The sequence below is a fragment of the Cucurbita pepo genome, chromosome LG07 (assembly GCF_002806865.2).
Source record: "Cucurbita pepo subsp. pepo cultivar mu-cu-16 chromosome LG07, ASM280686v2, whole genome shotgun sequence".
NCBI classification, from domain to species: domain Eukaryota; kingdom Viridiplantae; phylum Streptophyta; class Magnoliopsida; order Cucurbitales; family Cucurbitaceae; genus Cucurbita; species Cucurbita pepo.
In genome coordinates, this window is record NC_036644.1 from 3,770,253 (window position 1) to 3,781,008 (window position 10,756).

Below are 10,756 nucleotides of genomic sequence, written 5' to 3' on the forward strand. Positions count from 1 at the left end.
TCGGATACAATCTTCGATAAAATATTTTAAAAGTTCTCAAACAAACCACAAAACAATTTATATGAAAGGATCTTCCTAATACTTTTATATATTTTATTTGGCTCGAGTCAACCCCAGTGTTTTGCCCATGAACCCGAAACTGAACCGATTCAGTTCGGGTTCAGAAAAATGAACCCAACCCTACCCGAAATGCTAATCCAACCCAACCCAACCCTTATAGTTCGGGTTGGATTGGTCCGGGTTGTGGGTTGCCGGGTTGAATGTACAGCCCTACTCTCAACAATCACCAAAATTACAAAGTACAAATTGGTTTGGAATAATGAGATTTTTATGATACGAGAAGGTTTCCACACCCTTGTAAATGATGTTTTGTTCTCCTCTCGAACCGAAGGAAGGTTTGAGAAGGTTTTCACACCCTTAACACGGTGTTTTATTCTCCTCACCAATCAGGAAAGATTTTCACACCGTTATAAAGGTGGTCTTGTTCTCCCTCCCAACTAATATAGACATCACAATCAATTTTGAAAGAAAATTCGAGAATAGGTACCCAACGGTTATAAAGGAGGTTTTGGAGAGAGATGGAACTTTGATGAATTGTCTCTCCTAGCTTTGTTTTGGGCTTCCCTAAAAGACTGGTATAACGGAGATAGTATTCTTTGTTTATAAATCCAAAACATTCCCTAAACTAGCCGACTCAATTCCAAGAATCGAAACTAAATAAAATAATAAGATAGAAAAATAGGAAAAAAGCCTAAAAAAATAAAATAATATAAAAAAAATGTAAATATTAGGATTCGAAGATATGCATGCAGATTATTTGTGAATTCTTTTCTATCCAATCAAATTTATTGGGTTCCAGAAAATTAACCTAACCTAACTCGAAACATTATTAATGTATAGGTGTGACAATTACACAATCAAATAAAAAAAACATAAATACAAAAATAGATTGATACTTCTAAACAACGGACCATATAATTATTAATATTCATTTTTGTAATACAAGCATCGAGAAAATATATATTAAATATTAATTTGATAATGTAATATCATTATTTTTAAATTGGAATTTGTTAATCCATGGTTTATATAGTAGATCAAAATAATGAGTGTACAGTAAAAAAAAAATTTACCATTTTTCAACTTAGTGTAAAGGAAAAAAAAATCTCTTTAACCAAGAAAAGTAATTTACTATTTTGACCTACCTTGTTTGATTTATCATCACACTAATGCTTCGAGAAAACTCTTCAAGTAACTGTCTCAGCGAGTGATTGTGAGACCTCCATAGGTTGCATTTGATTTTCACCGCTAGGAATTTACTTACCATATTTACTTTTCCTAAGTTTATCATTTAAATATAAAATCGTTTTTTATACTACGAATTGCTTGACACCGAAGATTTAATATTTAAAATTTAAAAATATATAGACTAAATTATTATAAATGAAATTACTAAATTAAAATATTACCACGTGACTTTTATATATTGGATGCATGAGAATGATTTAGCGAGTAATAATTATAATGTGACGATTATATTAAATAATTTTCACCATTTGCCACCTGTATATTTATTTTACTATAATGTTTCATTTATGATTATTGTAACCATTCTTTTTAGTTTCCAAATTTGTAAGTATTGTATTTTAGTGTCTAAATGATGTATAAAAGTTAAGCTAATCATTGTCATTAATTTTTTTTTATTTATAAGGCTGTTAAGGCTTTAAAACGTGTCTGGTAGGGGAAGATTTTCACACCCTTATAAATGGTAGTTTGTTCTCCTCCCCAACTAACGTCGGACATCACATTATCATCTTTGAATGTTTATTTTCCAATTTCAGTTTAAAATTTTTAAAATACGTCTGTTACCGAGAGGTTTCCACCCTCTTATAAAAATGTTTCATTTTCCTTTCTAACCGATGTAAGACCTCACAATTCACCTCCTTTCAGGACCTAGCGTTCTTGCTGGCATTCATACCCCTCTTCGTGGTCCAGCATCCTCGCTGCATTCGTTCCACTCTCCAATCGATGTGGGATCTCACAATCCACCTTCTTTCGGGGGTCCACCGTCTTGCTGACGTTCGTTTCCCTCTCCAATCGATGTGGGATCTCACAATCCACCTCCTTTCGAGACCCAGCATTCTTGCTGGCATTCGTTTCCCTCTTCAATCGACGTGGGATCTCACAATCCACCCCTTTGTGACCCGACATCCTCGCTGCATTCATTTCACTCTCCAATCGACGTGGGATCTCACACATATCAAATTAATTTTAACTTAAACAAATTATTTATACAGAATTCTGAAAAATTCGACATTTTTTTTTAATGTTATTCTATTTCCTCAATTATGTCACCAAAAAAAAAAAATCAAAATTAGATGGTTTTGTTCGTTGACTTCCAAATAGAGGTCATACTCATTGAGTTTCGTGCCTCCGGCATTCTCCAAGCCATTTCAAAGTTAGGGAAGAAATTAAAAAAAAAAAAAAAAAAAAGAAAATTATATAAAGCTTCAAATTTTCCGGTGAATATTAAATCGGGGTTGTTGGGTAGATTTCATTTCCACAATCAAGCGCCGCGTGGACTCGCGCCCCAATCTGTCGGCTACTATGTCCCATCATTGGCCTCACTTTTCCCAATCCAACGATCAATCTTTCAGTTCCTAGCAGCCCCTTTTGCTCATCCCCTGAATTCGATCACACCCAAATAAAATCCCAAATCGGGTATTCAATTTTTAAAAATTTCTTACCATTTCCAAGTTCCCACTGCCGCATAAGACAATACATTAATGCCCTTCACGCTTTTCCTCTGAAATATCATCGGGGAAGATTTCCGCGCGACCAATCCGCTCCATTCCGGTAATTACTTTCGGCTCACTGGTTCATCTGCTACAATTTCACTTTACTTTGCCCCGTTTATTGAATTTGGTACTGTTTCATTATGTTATTTGGTATAGCTTTGATTCTTTTACTGATTTGTTCATAGCTTTGATTCTTTTTCTGTTCGTTTTTCTACTGGATTTATGGATTTGATTGTGATTTCTGAAAAGGGTTGTGGTGTTTTATCATGGGGTTATCTTATTGGAACTGCTGATGTTGAATTCGTTTCTATTTTCTGTATGTTCCCTTTTTTCTTTGTGTATTTAGTGGCTTAACAGAGTTATTGGGAACCCTTTATGATGAGATTGTTGAAGAACATAGCAGATTGTGGGTTTGTTTAGTGAAAAATGTCGTCTAGGTATTGTGATGGTAGAGGAGAGTCTGATGGGGGTCGGCTTCTTGAGGAAATTGAGGCAATAAGTAAGGCTCTGTACTTACACAAGAGCCACACAAATTCGAGTTTCGATCTTCCTGATCGACGGTTCGAATCAAATGAAGAAGAATTATTGGTGAATGAAACTAGAAGGTCGTCGTCATCATCATCATCTTCATGGAACTGGAAGAAATCTTTGAAGGCTCTTACTCATATTCGACATCGAAAGTTCAATTGTGTGTTTTTTCTTAAGGTGCATTCCATTGAAGGGTTACCCTCGAGTTTTAATGGCTATAGTTTACATGTGCATTGGAAAAGGAAGGATGAGGTTTTGCATACTCGCCCGTCTAAGGTTTTTCGAGGCGTGGCGGAATTTGATGAGACTTTGATTCATAAAACTTCGATATCTGGTGGGAGAAGTTTGGCTAACAACTCGGCGAAGTATGATCAAAAGCTTTATATGGTCTATGTTTCTATGGTCGGAGCGCCACGGCTCGAGTTTGGAAAGCATTGGATTGACCTGACGAGGATTTTGCCTCTTACATTGGAAGAGCTTGAAGGGGATAAATGTTCTGGGAACTGGTCAACCAGCTTTCGACTTGCTGGCAATGCGCGAGGTGCTAGTCTAAATGTCAGCTTTAGTTTTCTGGTAACTAAGGACGATCCGATGAAATTGAGCGGTCCCGAAAACGTTGTCGAACTCTTGAAGTTATTGCATGATAGGTCAAGGCTTTCTACCTATGATGCACCCTTTACTTCAAGTAATTTAAATAGGTTTCGGGTTGATACGGGAATTTTCGATGAAGTAAACCCGAAATTGGAGCTCTCCAAGTCGATAAGCGTTTTGTATAGTAAGATGGATGAGGTAGATCATTCAGGTTCTGAGTTTGCCAAGCAGTTTGAAGTAAAAACTAATGAGGAACAAAAGTCTGCTGAAGTAATTGGTGGAGATAGTTATGAGAGTTTTAAGTTTTCCATTGTTGAATGTGGAATAGAATTAGTTGTTCAGACTACTGAGGGCTCGAAAAGTGAAACGGTTTCATTGGACGAGGTCGTAGGAGACGACAAAGTTGCTACCGAATTTAAGTCGAGCAACACGTTGAAGGATGCGGAGTGCGATATTCATGTAGATGACTCGATAAGGGATGAATTCAAATATGAAGAGAGTAAGCTAAAACTAAAAGTAGAAGAAGTTTCTCCAGAAGAGTTGAGTTCAGATTCTGATCTCAAGAACTCTCCCTCAATCGTTGGTGAACTTCTCGAAGAGGAAAACGATATCGATACCGAGGAAGATTGTACGAGAAGATCTCTTAGCCTGGATGAGTCTTACAAATCCGTGGCTAGTGATTTTCTAAAGCTGCTGGGGTTGGAGAATGGTTCGGCGAGGTTTTCAGATCCTGATATATCGTCTCCCAGAGAGCGTTTATTGAGGGAATTCGAGGAGGAGTCCCTACTTTTTGGTAATCCGTTATTGGACTTTTCGGGTACAGAAGAGTGGCAGGATAACGAAAACGTCGATATGCTGGAGTCTGCTTCTGGGGATTTTGATTTTTCTATTCGTGTTGCTGAAGAAGGACAGGAGAAGCATCAGTCCTTGAGAAACAGAAGGAACGTCGAAATTCTCGAAAACTTGGAGACCGAAGTTCTAATGCGAGAATGGGGCTTAGACGAGAGAGATTTCGAGCATTCTCCACATTATTGTTCAAGTGGATTTGGGAGTCCTATTGAGTTGCCCCCAGAAGACGAGCCACCTAAGTTACCTTCGCTCGGAGATGGGTTCGGAGCATTCCTTAAGATGAACGGCGGGTTTTTACGGCTCATGAGTCCTTGGCTCTCTCAAAAGACTAGCATTGGACAGAGCTTAGCCATTCAATGTTCTGATCCTGTTGTTCTACCTAATGAAATGGGTCGTGATATCATGGAGATATCACAAAATCTAGCAATGGCAGGAACCAAAAACCTTTCTATACTCACAAAAAAGTTGATGCCTTTGGATGATATCACTGGGAAAACTCTCCACCAAATGATGTCAAGTTGGGACTCGTGTGGTCCGGTTTCATGTTGTCGAAGGAATGACCCTGAAGGATTGCCATCGTATACGAACAATAGTAGTCTTCGATCTCTTCTCGATTTCGAGATGCACCAAGAACTCGTGTCGCCTGATGATCTAGCTTTTCTAGCAATGGACAAGATTGAAACTCTCTTAATAGAAGGATTAAGAATACAATCTGGCTTTACAGATGGCGAGACACCACGAAGAATCGGTGCTCGCCCGTTTCATTGCGTGTCAGCCTGTGGACCGAGACGTCCCAATCGGGATGGTTCTTGTAGCTCTGAAGGATTGAAGGAACTGCAGTTTATCGATTGCCCCGAAACAGCTAATGATGTTGTTGGGTTGATGGATCTTTGTATACCATTGAAGAACTGGTTAAAGCTTGATGCTGGTAACATTAATGATGATGATGATCCAAATGGTCAGCATATTATGAAGACTCTTGTGGCTCATGGTGCTAACTATGCAGACATAGTTGAAAGGCTATCAGTTAACAAGTCCGGGGTATCCAGCAAAGAGATGGGCTTGTTTAAGAACAAGCTTGTGGTGGCTCTCATGGTGCAACTTCGAGATCACTTACGAGACTACGAACCCGTGGGCTGCCCAATGATGTGCATAATGGAGGTCGAGAGGTTCTTTATCGACACAGCTCGTGACACCGTCAGTGAAATGAGCTGCATCGACAAGGAGAACGAGACATTGCAAGCACAAGGACACCGTGTTCATGCATTTAAACTCGATGATATTCATCTTTTGGGTGTAAATTCTGAGCCTAATAGGATGCAATTCTGGGGAACCACGACGCAGCAGCAATCTGGGTCGCGTTGGCTGCTTTCAAGCGGAATGGGTAGAAACTTCAAGCTCCCGATATCGAAGTCGAAAGCAATCGTTACGTTTTCGTCAAAAGCTCCGACTGGCGATATCTTGTGGAGCATTTCCTCTGATATACATGGTGAGGGAATGATCTCTGCTTCAACAGCTTCAAGTTCATATAAAAGAAACTTCGATGTCGTGATCCCGATCCGTAGTTGATCGATCGATCGATCGCTTGGCCTTGTATATCGATGAGTTTCCCATTACTATTTCTTTTCATTTTGTTTCACTGTAAAGGAATTGATCAAAGCAAAAGTTTTCATGTCTTCATATCATAAGGCTACTTTGTTATATATTGGCTGAATCCAGAGCCATTTCTCTGTAAATCTATGCGTTCGCTACCCGTACCGTGTTCTTCGAGTTTATGGCACAAAGAGGAGAAAGGATTTGAAGCTAGAACAACGATTTATGCATTCGAGAAAACACTAGAACTCGTACCCGACAACGATTTTCATACAAAAAAAAGATTGAAATATTTTCTTATGAACTTTCATGAGTATGGACACCCTCGTAGGTCGTTATCACGTATTTTGGATCATCTCGATCTCTTTCGACTCTCTTCTTCACCGGGCAGCCTTCGACCGAGCATTTGTAGTAGTTCCTGCATTTCATAAATCGTCATATCAAACAACGTTTCTTTTTCATTGCGTTCTAGATCATCACATGCTTCCCTTACCTCGGATTCGGGCTGTTCTTCACCATCTTCTTCCCATACTTCCTCCACTTGAACCCATCATCCAAAATCTCAACTTCTGATTTTGTCTTGAATGCAAATCTTTCACGAACTTATGAAAGATCATCAATATATCAGAAGGAATCATCAAGAACATATGAATACTAAAATGTAACAAAACTTATGCGCTTACCACTGCTAGGCTCTCCTTGGTGGATGGTGTTCCGAGCAAGCTCATCAACCTCGTCCCATTGATAACCCGGATACATCACCGTGTCGACCAGAGACGAAGCGTTTACATCGAGCCACCCATTGAACATCGAGTCCGTAAACTCGATCCCGGGCTGCTCGGCAAGATCGCTCTCGGATGTTGCCGGGTACTGGTTACTATTGTACGACATTTGGAAGGTGAGAGAAGCCAAAAGTTAACAAAAAAAAAAGTTGTGGAACAAAAATATGAAGTGAGTTAAGGTTGATAGGCAGCTTCCCACTGAGCTTCCTACCAAAGTTAAGGAAGGTTCAACGCTAATGCTTAATATGATGAAAGGTGAAGACCAACAGGTGTAGAATATTAAGTCTGTGGGGTATGATGCCAAAAGAGATGACTTTGAGTAGACTTTCAGCTGCATGTGTTTGTTTGAGCTTCAACATTAATATCTATCCCCCAAAATCAACCCCTTTAATGGGCACTAAAGATACCGTGCCGTAAACACGCAACAGATCTCGTCAATTCTACATCTGCTAGAGTGAAGTCTGTCCCGATTGACCAACTTACATATGTGTTTCTAGTTGAGCTCTTTGTTATGTTTTCACTTTTACGCTTCTAGAGAAGATTGTTCCAAGTCGTAGTTAATTTTAGAGTTCTTACTATTAGACCGTGCACTCTTTCTTACCTGTGGTTGCTTGGTCTCGGGATCTATCTCATTCGAATCTTCACTGTAATAAGGACTAACTTAGATCATTCCTTATAACTATGTGGAACCCTCTCACTAGCAAACGTATTTTAAAAATCTTGAGGGGGAAATCTGAGAGGACAATATCTTCTAGTGGTGGGCTTGAAATGTTACCTTTAGCCAACCCAGGAGGAAGATACACCAATTCTAATAAGTATTTTTTACATTGTTTCTTCGACTCGAACAGTGCAGATAATACGACGTGGATTTTTATAACCGTACTTACTTGGGTAGATTCAGAATCTCTCATTTGGATATGATATCAGCTCGTTCATGTATCACACCGGTATGTACACATAATAAGCATATGATTTGACATGTTTGAAATTGAATTTGTTTGCGTTTCAAAGCAAATAAAGGGGAAAACGTAGCCCATTTGATAGGGTTTTCACATAGTGAGTGGTTCATGTGGCCTCATTTGTTTTGGTCTTTGAAAGCAACCATTTTCATTATTTCAAATCTCCAAAGTCCCACAATGTTTGAAACTTCTCAACACCTCGCTTCTCTAATTTGGGTAAAATCTAACTCAAACCCTAAACCCAAATCCTTTTTCAATTTACATCATAAAATTCAACGTTACCGACATGTAATAGTCTAAACCCACCACTAATGCGTCTGGTAGGGATCTTCCAATCCACCTTCCTTACGTGTCTAACGTCCACGCTGGCACACCACCTGGTATACCGTTCGGTGGATTGTGAGATCTCACAGCGACTAGAGGAAATCTCTCCCTACTGGACACATTTTAAAATCTCAAGGGGAAACCCATAAGGGAAAGTTCAAATGAGACAATATCTGCTAGTAGTGGGATTGGACGGTTACAAATCACATTTCTTGTTGTTAGTTCTTTGATATTTTTATCTAATTTGAAATACCCTTCTAAAAATGCAACAAATTCTTGACTACAAATATATATAAATGAAGTTTATTGACCTGGTACACTGTAGGTCAATTCAATAATATTTTAGAGGATAAAACACATGTTACTGACAGTTACGTGACAAGTACCGAGTAAAGAAAGGAATGACGACTCTCCTGTTAAGTTGTTTTATATTCATAATTATACTTAAAAGGTCAAAGATTTTAAAGTTTCATCTTTGACCGACATCCTTCAATTCTCGAGATAACAGGAAGAAAGAAGCTAGAAGGCAAAACCCGATCGTTTAAATATTTTAATAATAACTTTGGCAAGAAGGTTTAGCCCTCATTTTCCAAGAAACTATATATATTGTGCCAAAAGTGATTGACTATATGTTGTGGTTGACAAAGGTTCAAGGGTTGGTGAGGAAATTAATTGAATGAAGGAGGGGTATTATGGACATTTCACTTAAAGTTGTTTTTTTTTTTTTTAATATATAAAATTAATTAAAATTAGAATTGGTATATTGCTATGTTAAACCAATCAAGTATCAAATTTTAAAGATTATTTTTCTAAAATTGTAAATATTCTTCCTCAAGAAAAAAAAAAAGGAATGTTATTTTGTTTTGTTATTTATTTTGAATAAAAAATGTTTAATCATCTTAAGCTAAGAAGATCAATCATATTGTGCAATTTTAAGTATATAATTTAATGATGAAAATAAATTATAGATGCGTTAAATAATAATTTTTTTTTTTTATTAATTTCGTCTCTACTTTGATGGGAGGGAATTGAATGAAAATGACATAATTATATAATTCTTTAATGTCATTTAATTAAATAATTATTTTTTTTTATAAATTTTAATTAAATACTTAATTATTTATGAAAAATATTCTTATTTAGTTATTCACAAAAAAAAAAAAAAAAAAAAAAAAAAAAAAAAAAAAAAAAAAAAAAAAAAAAAAAAAAAAAANTTTAACCACCTAATAATATAAATAATATAAAATTTTATATTTACATATACATTAAAATAATTTAAAAAAAAATTGAGTGTTTTTTTTAATGATTTATTAAATTTGTATTTTAAATTAGTAAGTGACCCTACTATTATGTCAGAGTATGCAAATAGATGCAAAAATGTTAAATGTCGAAACTATTTTTTATTAGCTTTTATTTAATTGACCATATCGTCGAACATGGCCATATCATCACACGCGATTGTATTGCTACTCTCTCTTCTAACCGTATCGTCAAGTTTCAATATGTATAATTGTGACCATATAACCATAAAACATAAGTAGTCATATCGTGGCTCTTACTCCTGACCCTATTAATCTTACTTAAATAAGCTTTTAGATTCTTTAATTCGACTTAAACGTAAGAAAACACTTTAAAACGCTAAAATTGAAGGAAGCTGGCCTTATGCTAAATTAGTTAGAAAGTGGATATCGATCAAAATTATGGTTGAATTAGTTAATATCAGTCACGAATTGGATCAAAGAAAGCTTAACGGGTTGGATTAACATAATATTAACATTAAAGACTAAACTAAAATTTCAAATTTACAACAAACAAATAGACAATTTAATTGATATTTAAAAGAAAAATAACAAAATATTCTCTAATAATAATAATAATAATAATAATAATAATAATAATAATAATAATAATGAATAATAATAAAAGTCATGGTCAATGGAGGAGAGGAGGCCCCACCATTAAAAATTGGTCCAATTGCTTCATTTTTTAGTTGCAAAAGTCAAAAGAAAAAGAAAAGATTCATTCCACGGTGGATTTAGGGACGGGAATGTGGTGGGTCACCTACGTCATTTTGCTGACGCATTATGCCACGTGGACATCCGAATACTGCGACAACTCAGTCAACGTCAAAGACTCGAAACCACTGCCCAAGGCATCGTTGACTGAAATCAATAAACTTCAGTACAGCGGCTATTGCGGCGGCTTTCCGCCGTTGCCGTCGTCGGAAACATGTTGATGTCTACTTACAAGCCGTCGCCGTCATCGGAAACATGTTGATGCCTACTTTGTTTTTATGAACGATGGTAAGGATGGAATGTCCTTTCATACTCGG

General features: G+C 36.8%; 2 protein-coding genes across 2 annotated transcripts; one reads left to right on the forward strand and one right to left on the reverse strand.

The window, feature by feature from the left end:
- The first annotated feature begins 2,692 nt into the window (after window positions 1-2,692).
- On the forward strand, window positions 2,693-6,502 carry LOC111798490 (protein PLASTID MOVEMENT IMPAIRED 1-RELATED 1-like). Its single transcript, XM_023681669.1, has 2 exons — window positions 2,693-2,856; window positions 3,145-6,502. The coding sequence occupies exon 2, from the start codon at window positions 3,225-3,227 to the stop codon at window positions 6,333-6,335; it is 3,111 nt and encodes a 1,036-aa protein (XP_023537437.1). The 5' UTR covers window positions 2,693-2,856; window positions 3,145-3,224; the 3' UTR covers window positions 6,336-6,502.
- Window positions 6,503-6,560: 58 nt separating this feature from the next.
- On the reverse strand, window positions 6,561-7,468 carry LOC111798491 (probable WRKY transcription factor 50). Its single transcript, XM_023681670.1, has 3 exons — window positions 7,043-7,468; window positions 6,853-6,961; window positions 6,561-6,777 (listed from the first exon to the last, which is right to left on the reverse strand). The coding sequence occupies exons 1-3, from the start codon at window positions 7,248-7,250 to the stop codon at window positions 6,657-6,659; spliced, it is 438 nt and encodes a 145-aa protein (XP_023537438.1). The 5' UTR covers window positions 7,251-7,468; the 3' UTR covers window positions 6,561-6,656.
- Window positions 7,469-10,756: the final 3,288 nt, after the last annotated feature.